The sequence below is a fragment of the Adiantum capillus-veneris genome, chromosome 22 (genome assembly GCF_014529385.1).
Source record: "Adiantum capillus-veneris isolate H3 chromosome 22, ASM1452938v2, whole genome shotgun sequence".
NCBI lineage: Eukaryota > Viridiplantae > Streptophyta > Polypodiopsida > Polypodiales > Pteridaceae > Adiantum > Adiantum capillus-veneris.
Genome location: NC_140952.1, coordinates 146,886,092 through 146,904,603, shown reverse-complemented (window position 1 = coordinate 146,904,603; position 18,512 = coordinate 146,886,092). Strand labels below are relative to the sequence as shown.

The 18,512-nt window shown below is 44.7% G+C and overlaps 1 protein-coding gene across 9 annotated transcripts in view; it reads right to left on the bottom strand.

Moving 5' to 3' along the window:
- Window positions 1-18,512, bottom strand: part of LOC147430394 (uncharacterized) — a 66,711-nt gene that overhangs the window by 40,056 nt on the left and 8,143 nt on the right. For 3 of the 9 annotated variants that reach the window (XR_015185785.1, XM_086494855.1, XM_086494849.1), the window contains exon 2: window positions 8,987-10,472. Coding sequence is in view for 8 of the 9 variants with exons in the window: in XM_086494855.1 (XP_086350981.1) it covers window positions 8,987-10,472 (1,486 nt within the window). In the remaining variant the exon portion in view is untranslated. Of the gene's footprint in view, window positions 1-8,982; window positions 10,473-10,620; window positions 11,135-11,322; window positions 11,409-18,512 lie in introns of those variants that run through there. The other 6 variants (XM_086494850.1, XM_086494852.1, XM_086494853.1 and 3 more) reach the window with 6 other exon arrangements.

Below are 18,512 nucleotides of genomic sequence, written 5' to 3'. Positions count from 1 at the left end.
ATACCCCCAGGAGGTTCGGGGACGCAAGGGGACCGCTGTACAGGCGATCTGGAGCATTTTCAGGGCTGAAAACAGAGAATTCAGCGTGCTGCAGATTCTCGCCAGGTTTTGGAAAGTGCTCGTATGCGTCGGGAAAGTTAGTCAATGCGTGGGAATACTGACCGTGAAAGGTTCTAGTACAGTTATGCTGCCGAAATCGGGCTGGAACAGTGGAAATTCAGCCGAGTTTGTGCGGGGCAGCTTGTAGGAACCACAGCGTTTATTCCCTCTTTTGAACAATAAAGAAATACCGAAAGGGGCGCCTAAGTTAGGGGCCAATCTGGTGTCTGTCTACTCATACAGGTGCAATCTAGCAGCCTGTATCCCTCTCCCCTTTGTTGTGTCTTGAAAGTACAGGTAAAATAGACGACTAATAATGGGTGAAAGCTAAATCAAGGTTTAAAGTAAAGTCTACCGGCCTGTTCAGCCAAAGCAAACTTTATCTCACCAGAGTTAGCTATGAAGCTGGGCATCAGAGCTGAAGAGATGGGGTACACGGCAGAGGCAAGGTTGGCATGTCCTTGCCACTCAGAGTGTGTTATCCCATCATTGGAAAGCTACATTTGCATATTCAGTCATATGTAGACACAGAAGAATTTTATATCATGCCATCGAAGAGCTGTGCAGTCACCGGTTACTTGTCAATCCTAAGAAAAGTGAATTTTTCTTGGAAGAAATCCACTTTCTTGGCCACATAGTGTCAAAGGATGGTGTCAGAATGGATCCCGCAAAGGTTGAAGCTATTAAGACATAGCCAGACTTGAAGACTATGCACATTGTCAGAAGCTTCTTGGGATTGTGTTCCTACTATAGAAGGTTTATCAGGAATTTTGCAGCGATAGCATCACCTCTTCACGCATTGCAAAAGAAAGAGGTCACTTTCACATGGAACCAAAAAGAGATTTCAGCTTTTAGTCTCTTAAAGGAAAAGTTCACTTCAGATCCAATAATTATTTTGCCAGATCTCAGGAAGTCATTTTGGTCCAGTGTGGCGCGTGTGGCGGTAGCATCGGAGCAGTGCTAATGCAAGATGGACGGGTAGTAGCCTATGGAAGCTGAATTTTGCAAGGGCCAGAGAAGACTATGCAAGTCTATGAGAAAGAGCTCTTGGCCGTGATTCATGCGCTTTCTAGTTGGAAGCACTACCTCTTAGGTGTTGATTTTGTTGTCCAAACAGACCATCAAACCTTGCGATACTTCTTAGACACAGTCAAAGTTATCCGAAAAGCATATGCGGTGGGCAAACATTCTTTCTATATTCCACTTCCAGATTATGCATGTGGAAGGCAAGAAGAATGTTGTGGTTGATATGTTATCAAGAAAGCCACAAATTTCAGCAGTGTAAATTCCTATCATCATGAGCTTGATGACATGAAGGAACAGTATGCTACTGATGAAGATTTTGCAAGGATCTTTGAACAGTTACAAGAGGGGCAACATCATGAGCACTACCTCCTCAGAGATGGTTTTATGATGATGCATGGCCGACTTTGTGTCACTAGGCCATTGCGACATAAGGTCATGGTAGAGAGTCATGTCCCACCGTATGTAGGGCATCGTGGTATTGATGCAACAGTTAAAGTGGTAGAGACATTCTTCTATTGGCCTACCTTAAGGAGAGATGTGGATGCCATTGTGCGAGCATGCTTGATTTGCCAAAAGGTCAAGTTTGATAGGCAAAAGGCACCAGGGTTGTTACAACCATTGCCGATTCCGGATAAGCCATGGGAAAGCATTCCTATGGACTTTATCTTTGATCTTCTAGGAACGCCAACAAGGAATGATGTTATATGGACCATTATCTGCAAGTTCAGCAAGCAGACCCATTTTATCCCTGTTAGGAAGAAGATAAAATCTGATCAGGATTCAGATGGCACGTTTTTTGTACGATGTGTTTAAGTACCATGGTATGCCAGAATCGATTATCAGTGATCGTGATCCTCGCATGACAAGTTTGTTTTGGAGAGGATTGTTTGAGAACATGGGCACTATGCTCAAATTCTCTTCTTCGTTTCATCCACAAACTGATGGACACTCAGAAGAGGCTAATTCTATTGTCTTAGATCTACTCAAATGCTATGTGTCAGATAATAAGGGCAAGTGGGAACAGTATTTGCCTATGCTTGAGTATGCGTACAACGATACGGTGCATTCGTCGACTGGCAAGGCACCTTTTGAGATTGTTGAAGGCGGCAAAAAGGTTCCTCCCATTTTACATACAAAGGACAAAATCTTTGAGGCAGATCAAAATGTTGAGAACATGGATGAAATGTACAAGAAAATTAAGGTTGCCTTGGAGAAGACTCGGGCAAAGCAGAAAAAGGATGCTCATCGTCACTGTCGTGAATTGTTGTTATCAACTGGTGATTGGGTTCTGTTAAGGTTTGAGAAGGCAAGGTTAAAGAAGATGAAGGGCAAGGAACGGTTGTTTCCTAAGCTCAGCATGCGTTACTATGGGCCTTTTCAAGTGCTTGATAAGATCAGCGATGTGGCTTATAGTCTGAAATTGGCTGATGCATGAAGATTCACAATGCGTTTCATGTGAGTCTTCTAAGACCCTTCGTGGGTGATGTGCCAGAAGATATGCCAGATGAGGATCAGCCAAAAGTTGAGGAAGTTGATGAGATCCTAGTATCTGAGCAAGTTTTTGGTACATAAGGACAGAAAAGTTAAACGACAGGTTGCAAGACGCTACTTGGTGAAGTTCAAGAACTATCCACCTATGGATGCAAAGTGGATGGAAGAGTATGAACAGTCAGAGGCACCAAATATATTGCAGCTTTACCTTGAAGCCTTTGGGTTACAGCCTACGTATGCCCCAACCCAACGTAAGCAAAGGAGGGGTAATGATAGAGCTAGCACATCAAATGTACATATGAATTCAATGTAATAGGTGGAAATGACAAAAGTATGATGGTCTCATTAAGTCATTTGTATCTGTGTGTTACGACCTTTGTTGCGGATACATGCGATGATAAAAGAGTGCTAACAACACAAGATCATCAGTGGCATGTACTTATGGTATGCAATCGAGGACGTTTGCGATTTCAAGAGGGGGGTATGTCACGAGGTCGTGGCAACTGCTAACCTTAGTTGTTGGTTTCTTTTCAATGATTTTTTTAATAAATTTTAGACCCTCTTTTTGAAGTTGCAAATGGTCGGATATTGTATGGCCAATGTGAACGGTAGTTTCACCAGCACACAGGAAGTTGGTCGGCACTGGAACTCGTATAGTAAAAGAATGTCTAGGCTCAGTTCAAGATCATGTAAGCCCCCCCATCGCACTTGGCAAGTTGGTGGATACTAGGAAATTAACTCCATAGAGACACAGTGACAAGGTGGGGTCACCCCGAGAAAATCACCCGAGAGCTGGGCTACATTGCACTTTTGGACGTGGTCCCAGTGGTGAAAGATAGTCAGATGACCAGTGAGAGTCCAATGGAAGCATCTCCTAAAATTTAGGAAATAGCTATTTTGGGCCACGAAATCTATTCGTGTCATTAGCTCCAGAATGACAAGAGGAACATTTTATTACTCTGCCGCTAAGTCAACTGAGCAACCGGTTGAGATATTTTTAGACGAGAAGGTCCAACGCAGGGAATTAATGCATGAGTGCCACAACACATTTTTGGGTATTTTTCCAACTTAAGAGAGAGAGAGAAGCATTAAAACAAAACGTGGGTTGCATTTTCAACCGTATGGTGGATTGTTGCAGGTACCAAAGCTATTGTGTGCTTGCCTACTCTCTATGTACAGTGAAGTGCAAGAACTGAAGCCTTGCACAGCATTCACTGCTCTCTCTCCACCCTCCGTGCAGTTATGTGATGCCCCACAAGAGGCCTCTTCATTTGACTTATGTACAGTTGTGTGGGTTCATGCGCGATTGCCGAGGCAAGAGCCTCTTGCACAGGTACTGGATTAGCTAGTTGCTAATCCCCCGCACGTACATGTGCATTCGGAGAGGTTTCACGTGAGAAATCTCATCCAATTCAAAAAGCAAGTAGCCCTATAGGTGCGAGAGCTCGAGGACTTGCTACGGATGCGACCGGCTCGCGAAACGGAGCCCAAAACAAGGAAATACAGCCTGCTGTGTATTTTTGTCAGGTTTATGGTTTCGGTCCTGAACGGTCCCTAATATCCCCAAGAGGTCCGCGGACGCAAGGGGACCGCTGTACAGGTGATTTGGCGCATCTTTAGGGCAGAAAACAGAGAATTCAGCGTGCTGCAGATTCTCGCCAGGTTTTGCAAAGTGTCCGTATGCGGCGGGAAAGTCATCTATTGCGTGGGGATACTGTCTGTGAAGCATCCTAGTACAGTTATGCTGCCGAAATCGGGCTTGAACATGTCATTTTCAGCTCGGATTATGCAGGACAGCTCGTAGGAAATCACAAGTTTTATTCCCTCTTTGAACACAATAAAGAAATACCGAAAGGGGCGCCAGTCTTTGGGGCCAACAGGTGTCGGCGTCTGCTTGGTAGCGCTCTAGCTTCCAAGTCGTGTGTGTTTGAAGTATGAATTCCCGTTATAGGTTTTCTTTTGCAAAGTTTCTCTGTGTCCTAAAGTCTAAAGTAAAGTTTCGGGTGAAAGCCTACGTCTACCACCCTACCGGCCGGTTTCAGCCATTGACATTTTGGTTCCCTGGTGCCATATTTGTCTGTTGGTCGAAAAAACCAACCATACCAAAAGCAATCTATGACACCCCAAACTGGCCCTGATTACACTCAAACCTTGCTTGAAGGCCAATATTACCATACATGGAGTTTGGCACCCCCAAAGACTGTTCTTGGCATGTATTGCTGGTTTCCAAGCGCACAATGAGCCATGCTTTGCAACACAAATCCACCCCTGAAATACCTAGGATGTATCGTGGTGGTGGAAAAACCTATTGCATAGCCTAGAAATCCAACATTTGGGCTCTGAAAGATGGCTGGCTAAACTGGTAAAGCCAGTGGAATAGTCGTCCTAACCACCTGTTCGTGAACAGAAGGAATCTGTCTTGAAGCCCCAACTGAGTCCGCAACATGTGAGTCGTGAATGCTCCCTGCCCTACATAGACACATAAGGGACCTGGGCATGAGCCTCAACGGGCTCTACTGCATGAGAAAGTTGCCTTGTCTGTTGTGCCACTGGTGGAGCTTGCAGAAATTCCATAAACCTAGGATTTCGCACCAACCAAGAAAACACATTTACAGTAACAACCAACTGTGTCCTGTGTCTTGAACGCATCTTCGTCTAGTTGCCCAGACATAAACCCTCAAACTTGTGGAGCATTCACATCAACAAAAGGTACAGACAATGGTGGCCGTGAACTCTCGCCAACCTCAAACATTGGAGGAACAGCCTGTCTCCCCTGTGAAGAGAAACCCTCTTCTCTGGTGCCATTCACTCTGTCAACCATAGTGTAATTCCAAGTTCCGCTCCTTGTGTCTTCGCCAAAAACCAACTAAGGCTCACTTCTTGAGGAAAAGGTGATTTTGTGCCAACGATGGAACCTTGAAACCAGCCCGTAGACTCGCTAAAGGATGGTATACTTTAGCTTTCATTCCGATCTTTACTTGACTTTATGACACAAAGCAATACTTGAATAAACATGTAACTTGAATTCAATACTTCAAACAAACCACAGCTTGGTAGCTAGAGTGCTTCCAAGGAGACAGTCACACCCTATAGGCCCCAAAGACTGGCGCCCCTTTCGGTATTTCGTTCTTCTTATTGCAAACAAACGATCCGAACGCTTTCACTTAACTCTCACCAAGCGGTCCAAACCTGTCCATGGCTGTAATTGCAGGTTTTTGACCAAATTTCGGTGACATAACGGCGCCAAAATCCTTGCGGCTCAAAAGTACACGTCTAGGACACTTTCCCCTGCATTCTAGAAGCTTTCCGGTGAGCTGCAGGTCAATTTCAGCATGCTGTAATTCCCTCTTTTGTCATTGTCAGGTGCCCAAAGCCCTGTTTAAGCATCCCGAGGCTCCGTTGGTGATTTCTTACAATGTAGGTGCGAAACCCTAAACCTGCAGAAAAACACAGCAGGCTGCAATTTTCTGCCTTGGATTGTTTTGAGCGGAGCGAACACGTCTACGCGTGTCTCGAATGCTCTCGTACGCAATGGGACAGTTCCGCTTTGAATTGGACAAGTTTTCATGCGAGAAAACTCTCCGTTTTCGCAATCCTTTGCCATGGAACTGTGCATACCTGTGGGAGATTAGCAATTAGCTAATCGGTTCATGTACAGAAGACTCTTCCCTTGGCAAACGCGCATAAAAACCCCAGAACTATACATGGTCATTTGAGAAGCCCTACTAGTGGGGCGTTACCATATGTGCAAAGGGGAGAGAGAGATGCACGAGAGCAAATCATCGCGCTACATGAGACAAGGGAGAAGGCAAGGTTTCCATTAAAGCTGTAATCACCTGCACCACTACTCACACACACACACACACACACAGCGGCACTCATGAACTACGCTACCACGATAATTCCATGCAGATTAATTTCTAAAACTAACTCTACTTAGCACCCTTCCACTAATATTTTATTTTTCCCACCTTCCACTAATGATTGATTTTTTTATTTTCTACAATTGGGTACCCCCTACTCACACACACATTGTAGTTCACAATGATGAAAATCGGCCTCCTCTCAGTTTTTGGCGCCCCCTCTTGGAAAGAGCTTTTGGAGTGTGTGTTGGCTTGCACATTGCTCTCCTATTGCCAGTTTGCCCCTTTTGCATTGATTTCCTAGTACCCACCAACTTATATAAGCGTCGTGTGGGGCCTAAATGACTCTGACCCAACCTTTCACTGCTCAGATTTCAATGCCGAATTGTTCGACCAACTCGTGGCGACCTGGCCTTTACTGTTGCGGCCTCGGCCGTCAGCCATTTCACACTGGCCATACAATGTCCGGCCATTTGTGACTTCAAAAAGAGGGTCCCAAAAATTAAATAAAAATCAAGGGAAAGAAACCAACAACTAAGGTTAGTGATTGTCACAGCCTCGTGATAGACCTTGCATTTCAAAGCTAGGTACTGCTAGGGAAACTCATTGTTTGTGGTCTCCTGGTGGTGAGCCGTGGAAGGAGCTTCTTGGATTCAAGCTCAAGTTTCTCTACTAAAATGGCCAACGTGGCCAAAAGATTCTATAAATTTTCGTGGAGGAGATGCGCAAAGTCGCGTTGAGGCAAGGATGGGAGGGCAAATTACTCTAAGCATTTCAAGGGCCTGGGGCTGCTTCGCCCTTGCTTGAGCAAGAGACAACTCTCTTGTATGGAGAAGAGACTTTGGTAGCCTTTGCTTTGGAACACCGTGATATGCATGGAGCATTGAAGGAGGCTTGGCAGCTCGTGGCAGCCGTTCACATGTAGTTTGTCCCATGGCTGTTGGCCCTATAAAGAGCTATGGGGAGAGAATCTAGTGTTTTAGTGTCCTAGAGGACGTACAGTGTGATTGATTGGACCTCATGCGAGGATGTCTGACTATGGAGCAGGCAAAGATTCCAGCGCATTGGCACGTTCTTTTGCGCTCCTGGCGCCACCATGGATGGGGGCTTTCACACAGGTTGAAGAATTAATTGCAGTCAGAACATGACAGGTAAGGGGGAGTGTACTTTCCAGTAGATCAAAGTTCTTGCAACGACAGAGAGTCGGTGGATTCTTGACCAGCTCCTCAGAAGGTAGTCAGGCACGCTGGAGATTATGGGCTTTTGGAAAACGGCCTTTAGCACAATTACAGTGGGACCCTGAGGAGTGCTTGTGGCAGGAATACTCCGTCCCCCGCCCCCCGGGCATCGATCTTGGGGTTCCTTTCTTGTAGCACACTGCATAGCTTGGCAGTCATGTTTTGATGTCTAGGCAAGATACCATACCGACGACAATGCAGCATTGGCAACGACTAGGCATCACCGAAGACATTGTACATGATACTGGTAACGACTCTGGGCGAATTGTGAGACTCGCAGAATTCTGTTTATTAGTGGTTGATTGCAGACAGAGGGGCAGCGGTGGAAGTCTGGCTAGCTTACAATAATTGTTCCTTGATTTGCCTTGGGTGTGGGCATCCAGTTAAGACACAGCATCATTGTGTATGGGACAGTCCGCACGCACAAGAAGTTTGGTTGTGCGATGGCTCTCATCCTCCTTCGAGTCACAGTTTTCATTGGGGCCGATGGCATGGTCAGCTAGCTCAGGGCCAACACTTGGCTATGAGACAGAAGAAGGAGAGCCTAGTCATTAGACTACAAGAGGGGCACCCTAAGGAGTGCCTTATGCCACACTTTTCAAAAATGACATGGACTCAAGAGAAAGACCTTAGATGGGAATTAATCAGCAGCCTAGGCCTCTGGTAAGGGCTCGGTGTTTTCATGTTTTTGAGGAGCTACCCGAGCCACCCATGGTGACGGTTCACGATTTCTAGCACACTCAACAAACAGCATGACACCATCCAAGGAAGCTTAGGCAAGGACCTTTCTTCATGTTTGGCTCTTTCCCCCTCCCATTCTTTGATGAAGACATTGTACATTTTTTGTCATTTACTCTAGGAGAGTCTCCTCTCTTTGTATAGTGATAGGGGTGATGTAGCCCATTAGCCAGTTTTACAAACTAATATAGGGATCTTTTACGCGCCAGAAAATAAAGTGCAGGCCCCTTCTTCATTTCCAAGAGCATTCATAACAATGCAGTAGCCCATTAGCCAGTTTTACAAACTAATATAGGGATCTTTTATGTGCCAGAAAATAAAGTGCAGGCTCCTTCTTCATTTCCAAGAGCATTCATAACAATGCATGAAACGGAGATGTAGTCTCTCCATGAAGTCTAAGGTGGGTTTTTGGGGCGGGGAAGTAAATAAAAACAAGTCAAAAATGGGCTATACATTACTGAAGAGAATAGATTTCACTACTTCAATATCTCTATTGAGACCAAAAACGATGAGAAAGTCAACAAGACTTACGCAGTGATTGATCTGGTGCACATAGTAGAGCCCTCATTCCAAACGTATAAAATTGCATCTTCACACAATTCATCTATCAACCTTGGATCAGTAAAGGCAAAGTTGTCCTTGTGCAAAACAGTTGTAGCACCATCCTCATTATGCCGCCCACATTGCCTTCCTCGCCTGTCTGATCCTAAACTTGTTCCAGTCATGCTCTGCTGTGTTCTAAAACAATCAGGGCTACCTAACACATACCTCTTTCCAAGCAACTGTGATTTGCCGTCCTCTTGCTCATCTTCTAAAGCTGCACAACCACCACTCTGACGCACAATCTTGTGTCTGTCCCCTTGTATGGTTTCGTTTGATATGTTGCTGTAGGCAATGTCAACCTTTTTCTCCTTTTCTGGACTTGAAGATGAAACAGAGCTGATATGTGACTCTGCATTAATGTTCTCATTTATAGGCTTGCTTTCTTTACCCTTATCGATAAAAGATAATCTTGAACATATCTGCTGTTTTTTGGAAGCTTTAGGACTGACAAACTGCCAAGCATTTCTCAAAGCCATCAATTTGAACTGTGTTTTGTTCCATAGAGATGAAAGTGCAGTTACACCACCTGAGAAAAATCCTGGTGATTTTGTTTCCTTGTCATTAAGTAACAAGCCGACACCAGAGGAAACTTCTGCAATGCTTTCCTCACTACACTGATCAAGTGGTGATTTATCATTGAGCTGTTGCAAGCAAGAAACTTTTTTCATCTTAATAACCGAGCACTTTTCTCCCAGCATAGAATTAAACATCTCTTGCTTCGCATTTTTGCTATCAGGGCTGGTAGAAAGTGCACCCTTGCTATCCTCATTTATGTTTGTGCTTTCATCAAGATTCTCGGTGAAAAAAAAGGTTCTGGTTTTATCACTAGTCCAAAGGAGCCTTGCTTTCAAATTTGGAATCGCTAGTAAGAAAGACAGTAAATCCTTATGACCATAAAGATCCTTGTCAAGAGTGATATTCGACCTGACCAATTGTCGCCTTAAAGCTGACACACTGAAACCACTAGGTCTTGATCTGATAATATCAAGAACCTGTTCCACAATTCTCTTTGGAATGTTCAGTGGTTTTCTCTTTAAACCATGACTTGTAGGATCCTGGTCCACATCAACACGTTCAGGTTGGACTTCCTGGTGATAACAGCACCGTGATTTGGTAGGGTTAACTGCCCTATAGGATTGTGGCAGACAGTTGTAGTTTGGTGACAATGCAGATACCTCTGTACCCTTCATCATCTTATCCCACACCCAAACTTTACTTGCAGCACTAAGAAGATCCTTAGAAATGTCTCCTTCAGGGTGAGCCAAGAGAACATTATAACCTCTCATATGAAGTTTGTGCAGAACACTTGAAAACTCCTTATCACCAGAAATGAGAAGCATATGGGCAGGAGGTTTATTCTCTCTCACCCACAAAAGCAAATCGAGAATTAGGTGCTTGGACAAATAATTTTTTCCTGCAAAAGTCAAGAAAATTTCAGTATGTCTCAAAATCATTAACAAATGAAAAGACCAAAGACCGACCAAGATATAACCAAACTTCGAAAAGACCAAAGACCAGAGGCCAAAGAATGGAAAGCTGTACGGGATGTCCATTATAACCACCTTCATGCACTGCAAATTGCTTCATGTGTGTAAAATTGATGCTTGCTTCACTGCATTGCATGCCTTACACAAGGAAAATAAAATTCATAGCCATAAACTTCCTCGAATAATTTTCATATCATCAAGATGACAATCCATCACAACAATCTGCAGAGACTCACATGCATAAGGTTTAAGCTAGACTGCATGAGATAAGGGCTGCCAATTAAACCTTGACAGCATGGCTAAGTAAAGGAGTTCCTCTGCTTGCACCTATATGGCTGTTACAGCATACCACAGGACCAAAAAAATCAATCTTCTCATCAAGAGAGAGCGGCAAGCACCCTGAGAAGACCATAATATCATAGCAATGCTTCTTTCCATCCAAACATTATCTTCAATGCTTCTGTCTGTGATTGTCACAGTTGTCTAAATCCAACCCCTGATTGAGTGCGTGTGCAAGAGCTCCCAAGTTCCAATCCATAGTTGCCATCAAATTTTGAAAGTTTTGTCTGAAACAAGTTTTATAAAAGTTCTGAAAGGGTTTCAGCAAAGTTTGAAACGTCACCATAGAGTTTTAGTTACAATTAACAATTAGTGACAAGATACAAATATAGGCAAACAGAGCTTGCTGAGATAAGTCATTGTGCATAAATTGTTATGAATAAAGTAGATGAGATTTAAAAGCCTCCTGAGAGTTGAAGCTTCGTATGCTGCATGTACCTGGGATAGTTTTAAAAAATCCCTTGACTTGAAAACGTTTTGGAAAAGTTTCAACGAACTTCTATCATAATAAGGTAGCCCCAAATCTGTCGTGCAGCCAAACAAGTTATCATCTGATTACTTATATGTAACTCCAAAGGTTATCCAAAACATGGCAAGCAGTCTTTAACATATCTTAGAATGAAGATGTCTGAAAAGAGTTGCCCCAATGCCCTCAATATCTACCATCCATCCAAAGGAGCATATATTTCTATATCTTACTCCTATGAACCACATTTTTTAAAATTCCTGACTTGAATGCCCTCCATGTAGAATAAACTGTACATATGCCATCACCAATACCACTGAACAAAGAAACACTAGAACAACTTGTTGAGCTGTATCAAAAGCACATACAGGACATAGCAGTAGGCATACGCCTATCTTGCAACTATGGAGACTCCTACTATAGAACTGGTTACCAATTACACACAGAACAGTCAAGTTGTTGCCAGGAATCAAAGTTCAAACATAAGTATGTGTATGTGCATGATTGGTATCTCTCAGCAAGCATGAGTATGCGAATTTGTGTTATAAACATAAGCCAGTATAGGTAATAATGTCACAACTTTGACGACGTGTCACACTAGCCAACACTGTACATTAAAGGCAGGACCAAAAACTGAAGCTCAAAAATTGGAAAAGCTGATGACATGGCAATTTTCCGTACAGGCTGCTGCAAATCGCACCGCAATTTACGGGCTGCTGACATGGCACCTGTACGGCGGATTTTGGAAGCTTTTCAGGCCGGCTGATTTTAGCAGTTGCAAGCTTTTGGGGGTGCCCAGTTTAGGGTCTATAAAAGAGTTCCTTGAGGGGGAGTCTAGCAGATCATTGCATGGTTGCAAGTTGCAGAGTCTCCATCTCTAACAGTTGTACTCCATAATTATCAATAAAGAAAGAAATACTGGATGGGGCCCTAAACTTTGGGGCCAGTGCATCTAGAAACAGAACTCCGCCATTTCATGTTGACTCTTCTCTCTCTCTCTCTCTCTCTCTCTCTCTCTCTCTCTCTCTCTCTCTCTACTATCAGTTCCGGTGTTGAGTTTGTTCCACTTTCTATTCGAGTCTTGCTATTGTTTCTTGCTTGGCTGTCCAAGCCGGTTACAATGGTATCAAAGCTCAAACGTTTCTTCTCCTACAGAGGATCCAATCCAACTTTCTACAGCGCTGACACATGGGTTCCAGCAATGAAATCCGTTAGAGGAACACATCCGTCCTACTATTGGTTTGCGGGAGGATGAAGAGCATTCAAATCCCATGTCACGTGCACATGGCTGTGTGTGCCACATGAACATGCTTCATCGACTTCCAGAGCCAATTTTGCATCTATCCCTCGATAGAAGTGTCTAGAATCCTAGGAGGATTAGTACCGGAAATTTTGTGAGCATGTTCACAAGGCATGCATGTCCGAACGAGCTCAATAGATTAGGTTTTCCAGTTTTGGAACCCTCTTGCATAAATGGATTGTAATAGCATTTTGACAGGCGTTGTTACACTACGATGGGCATCTGGCATGACTGCATGTAGTTTTACGTTAAGAGGAATTCAACGAGCCATTCCCCGTGTCAATCGAATTCCTGGCTCAGCAAATGTGCGACAATTTCACCCAAAAACTTAGCCCTGATCAAGCTTGTTAATAAATCATTTTAATGATTTATTTTATAAGAATTTGACAAAGGTTTTTCCCTACCTAAGCCTCGAGGAGTTTATAACCAATAAAACTCACCTATAAAGGGAGGAGCTTGGTCCATCTCTCTGGCATCAATTGCAGCTAGCACCAGTAGCAGACCAGCCCTAGCGCTACCAGATCAGCTAGCGTTTTCAGGTTTCATCCGACTTCTCCGCAGGAGATGTGCGAGATCTGCTAAACCCAGCCATCCAAATGCAGTCCGGTACTTCGGCAGCCCATTGAGCCTCTTCTCGACCATTCCTTCGCCGCATCGAGTGCTCCCATTGTTGTCCATCATCGGCATCATCGAGATCTGCCTTTTCAGCCCTTCATTCCTCTCTCATCAAGAACACAAATCAACCCCAGATCTACCCCGATCGGCAATCCCACATCGAGACGAAGCGAAAGGTGCATCAAATCAGCCCCAGAGGTGCTTCATCTTGAAGAGTTACCGAGGTGACATCCCCATTCGAGTTAGTAGAGTCTGCACTTGAGGTACTGCATGTGTGTACATTCCATTTACGGAATCAAAAGCAAATAACACAATGGTAACAATGTGGGGGCCCTTGAGAGGGTTGGTTGGGACCCCATCAGGTCTCTCTCTCTCTCTCTCTCTCTCTCTCTCTCTCTCTCTCTCTCTCTCATAACAGGTCGAGTTCAACTCCTCGTCGGCTAGACCTTTAAGGTCACTTGGGATAGTTTCCTACGACATTAAAACTCTCTTCTTCTTCTTCTTCTTCTTCTTCTTCTCTCTCTTTCTTCTTCTCGGGTGTGTGTGTGTGCGTGCTAATAAAAAGAGGAAAATGGTATAACCTTTCTATCACCCAAGTGTGGTAGATTGGTTATGCAATTTCCCTCTTGAATAACAGGCCTTGAGTACAACTCCTCGTCGGCTAGATCTTTAAGGTCTCTTGGGATAGTTTCCTACGATGTTAAAACTCTCTTCTTCTTCTTCTTCTCTCTCTCTCTCTCTCTCTCTCTCTCTCTCTCTCTCTCTCTCTCGCGCGCAAGGGGGGCGCCCTCTCCTGCCTCCTGCCTGCGCACCGCCTGCCCCCCCCCCCCCCCCCCCCCCCCCCCCCCCCCCCGCCTCAAGCTCACTGCACTCCAGTCTGCTGCTTTTTAGGCCACAGTAGTAGGGCGGCTGTCCTAAGGGGGGAGAGGGGATCCACTTAGGTCTCCATGACAGCCTCCCCTTCCTCCAGATAGAAGAAGAAGCAACAGATGGAGAAGAAGAAGACATTTGCCACAGCCTTAATTAACACAATCTATTCCATCATCCAAGCCGTCGGCATGGGAGTCATTCTCCTGCAAAAGTTGAAGAAACTTCAAGCAGAAATGGCAGACATGAAGAAGGAAATTATCAAGAAGGATGAACAGATCAGTGAGTTGCAAACACAAATGCTGACCATGAAGACACACCAACAGGAAGCAGGAGAGGCCCCATGACAGAGACATTACAAAAAGAAATAACAAGTCATGTGATAAAGCTAAATTCATCAAACTTGGCACATTTTGTTAAAGAGTTCATGTCAGTAATCAAAGAAAAGGAAAGGGTCGAAGGCATACAAAATCAAGTCAAAATAGGTGGGCTTCCCTTAGGCTGGGATACGAAAAACATTGCCCAAAGCTTGAAGATGATTATGTATTAGAAACAGATGTTCTTAAAGCACAGCTAAGCAAAATCATTCCTTTCGTGGACTTAGGGGAACCCACTTTCATCGTAGTCAAAGGCACACAGGTAAAGGTCTTATATTGGGGCAAATCTGAGAAAATAGCAATCATGAAGCAGACAAGGTCCCTCCAAGGGACAAAGGTATGGATAGCTCATGAACTAACCCCACTGCAGCTTAAGATAGGCCAGCAGAGTTGGCCAAAATCAGAGAAGCAAGGAAGAATGGCAAATGGGCAATATACAGAGCTGGGAAAGCACTCATCGGACAATTCCACACCCCACTCCCGAAAGGGGGTGAATCCACATCCTACTTGAATTTATAACTATTTTCACCACGCTATATCCCATTGTGATGTAAACTCTTATGAGTCATAACAGTCTCGAGGAGGATACTACAATCCCTTCTTTTGATTTTTGACTTTCTTTTTATCGACACCCGAAGTGGAATGTAATGAAATATCTTTGTCCTATAGATCAAGTTCAGCCTCCCCTGACGTTAATCTCTCTCTCTCTCTCTCTCTCTCTCTCTCTCTCTCTCTCTCTCTCTCTCTCTCTCACCTAAAAGCTTATTTTACGTGAGTGTGTCGCTGCCCTTCATCATTGTCCTTGTTTCAGCCCCCCTTAACTCACGTTGGAAGATACATGTTGCTCTCTGAGTTGCCCTCAAGGGGAAACCCCTGTATGTCTTGCACTCGAGAGGACATCCTTGTGTGTCAATCGCTAGTGCCCATAACTGGCCATTGGTAGGTTGATGTGGTACAACTGGTTTAGAATTTACGACGGAGGAGGCCCCCTCTCTCTCTCTCTCTCTCTCTCTCTCTCTCTCTCTCTCTCTCTCTCTCTGCCCTATAATCCCCCCCCCCCTTCTCGTAGCTGCCTGCTCACGCTGCAGCCCTGCCCACGCTCTCTGCAGTCCCGCAGCCCTGCCCCCATTTGCCCTCGCGCTGCCCTGCAATCCAGTCCCCCCCCCTCCTCGCGCCACTTTCTCCCCCCCACCAACTACACCCCGCCCAGCCGCCCCCCCCCCCTGCTGCCGCAGATTTTTTTTTCAAATCGAATTTGTTCATATTCTACAGACTTCATCGAGTAGATTTTCTCAATTACAACAGGCAGTTTTCTGCGCAGAATTATCGCAGGACAGATCAGAGCAGGAAATAGAAGATTTCATCAAAACTCAGAAATTGCAAAATTGCAGATTTTTAGGAAATCACAGAAAATTGTAGAAATTGAATGCGCCATGTATGCTTAATGTGGGAACATGTATGCATAATGCGGAAGCCCCGGTGTGTGTAGATCTCCACAACACTTCGTCTCATTTGTTTGTTTGTTAGTAATGTCCAACCACGAGGAAGTAAAATGACAAACCCGACCCCTTAGAGGACGCAGCCCAAAAGTGCAAAGAAGAAATGGTCGAGACCATTAACAAGATCAACCGCCACCTACTAGGTACAACAAGAGCAGGTTCTGCCCAAGAAAGCAAGATCACTGCATTGAGAGATCGTGTGACGGCCCAAGACGAAGAGATTGCGTCACTCAAGAGGGAGCTCGCTGAGGCACAATCAGGAAATACACTTGAAGAAGGAGAATTGCAACCTTCAGTAATCGAAGAGCTCAACACGACCAAAGAACAAGTGCGAGCCATCAAAGATGGGGAAGAGCAGCACAAAGAACTGACGACATCTTGGGTGGACGTTATCACAAGACTCAACAGAAGGCAGATGAGGCAGAGAAATAGATTGAGGTTGCCAAGAAGGGAAAAAGCAAGGAAACAACAACGTCCATGTTGGAATTAGGGTTGCAGAGAAACACACACAGCTTGGAGAAGACGAAGGAAGCTCAAGGCACACAATAGAGAGTGTGTTACTTAGTGTGCAATGGAAAGATTGATAGCCCTAGAGTGATGGGCATATATACAATGCACGGGGGAAAAAACCTCCTAAAGAGGGAAAAAATGCCCCGGCGGTCCTAGTGTGTTCACACACATCACTACCACATGTATATGGTAACAAATCCCCCCTGGAGTGATGCGGTGAACGAGAGCTGGCACATGAGTAAAGGGAAGTGCCATGCCCTGAAGACAGGATCAGTCCACAAAGGGGAGTAAGCCCAAAGCTTTGCGGAAAGCTTCAAGCTTCTCACGAGACAATGCCTTTGTGAAAAGATCGGCAAGGTTGTCCTGTGTTGGCACATAAGCCAAGCTGATCTCTCCTGTTGAGAGCCTCTCCCTGACATAGTGGTAATGCACCTCAATGTGCTTTGTGCGAGCATGAAAAACTGGGTTCCTCGCAACTGCCAATGCGCTCTGACTGTCAGTGTAGATAGTGTTGGCAGTGTCCTGTCCGACACCCAAATCAGCCATAAGGCGTCTGAGCCATACACACTCAACCGTAGTTGTGAAGACTGCCCTGTACTCAGCCTCACAACTCGAAGTGGCCACGGTAGGTTGCTTCTTGCTCAACCATGATATACATGAACTGCCAAGCATGAAACAAAAACCACTTGTGGACACTCGCGTGTCAAAACAACCAGCCCAATCTGAGTCCGAAAAAGCATGTAAGTCTGGCGGCAATGATCCCCCCTTGGGATAAAACAAGCCAAGATGTAAAGTGCCACTAAGGTAGCGGAAAATCCTCTTGACAGCTTGCCAATGCTTAGACCCTGGGCTATGCATAAATCTGCTGACCTGTGAGACTGCAAACTGAATATCTGGCCTCGTGTTGCATACATAAATGAGGCAGCCAACAGCAGTTTGGTAAAGAGTGACATCAGCAAGATCGCCAGCATCATGTAGACTCAACTTCAAACCTGTTTCCATGGGAGTGGCAATAGGTTTGCAATCCTCAAGTCCAAACTTACATAGCAATGTCTCTATGTAACTTTTCTAACACAAGGCAATACCACCATCACACTACTTAAACTGTATACCCAAGTAATGATGCAACAACCCCAAATCTTTCATCTTGAAAGTAGCATTCAAATCAGCCTTAAATTCAGCAATATGTCTCTCATTTGGTCCAGTGATCAGCAAATCATCAACATAAAGAACCACAATGAGAAGTACATCACCCTCACGCTTTACATACAATGTGCTTTCTGTTGGACTGTTACGAAAGCCTTGTTTGACCAAATGAGTGTCAGCTTTCTCATACCAAGCACGAGGAGATTGCTTCAACCCATACAAAGCCTTGTTACATTTGCACACTTTGTCCTCTTGTCCTTTTATGAAAAACCGCGAGGCTGCGTTACATAAACTTCCTCAAATATGTCACCATTCAAGAAAGCAGTAACAATGTCTGATTGATGTACATCCCAACCAAAATGAGCTGCCAATGCACATAGAAAACGCACAGTAGTCATACGACAAGTGGGAGCAAAAGTCTCTTCATAATCTATGCCTTTTTGCTGTGCATAACCCTTTGCAACAAGTCGAGCCTTATGGCGATCGATCTCACCATCCGGCTTGCGTTTCAACTTGTAAACCCACTTCGTACCAATGGCCTTTTTGCCAAGAGGCAAATCACATAAAGTCCATGTGTCATTCTCTATAAGTGCATCATATTCTAATTGCATGGCAGCCATCCAATTTTCTCAATTCTGTGCTTCATCAAAAGACAGAGGCTCCTCAACATCATGTAAACTAGACACAACCAAAGCATAACAATCTGATGCATAAGATGCATGGCGAGAGCCTGAACGAGTACGACTAGACAAAGGTGCATCCAATTTACTGTCATGCAAAGTGTGCACCAACCATTTTGGCATACCTCTAGCCTGCTCATTTTCAGCCCTTTCCTCATCAAGTACATC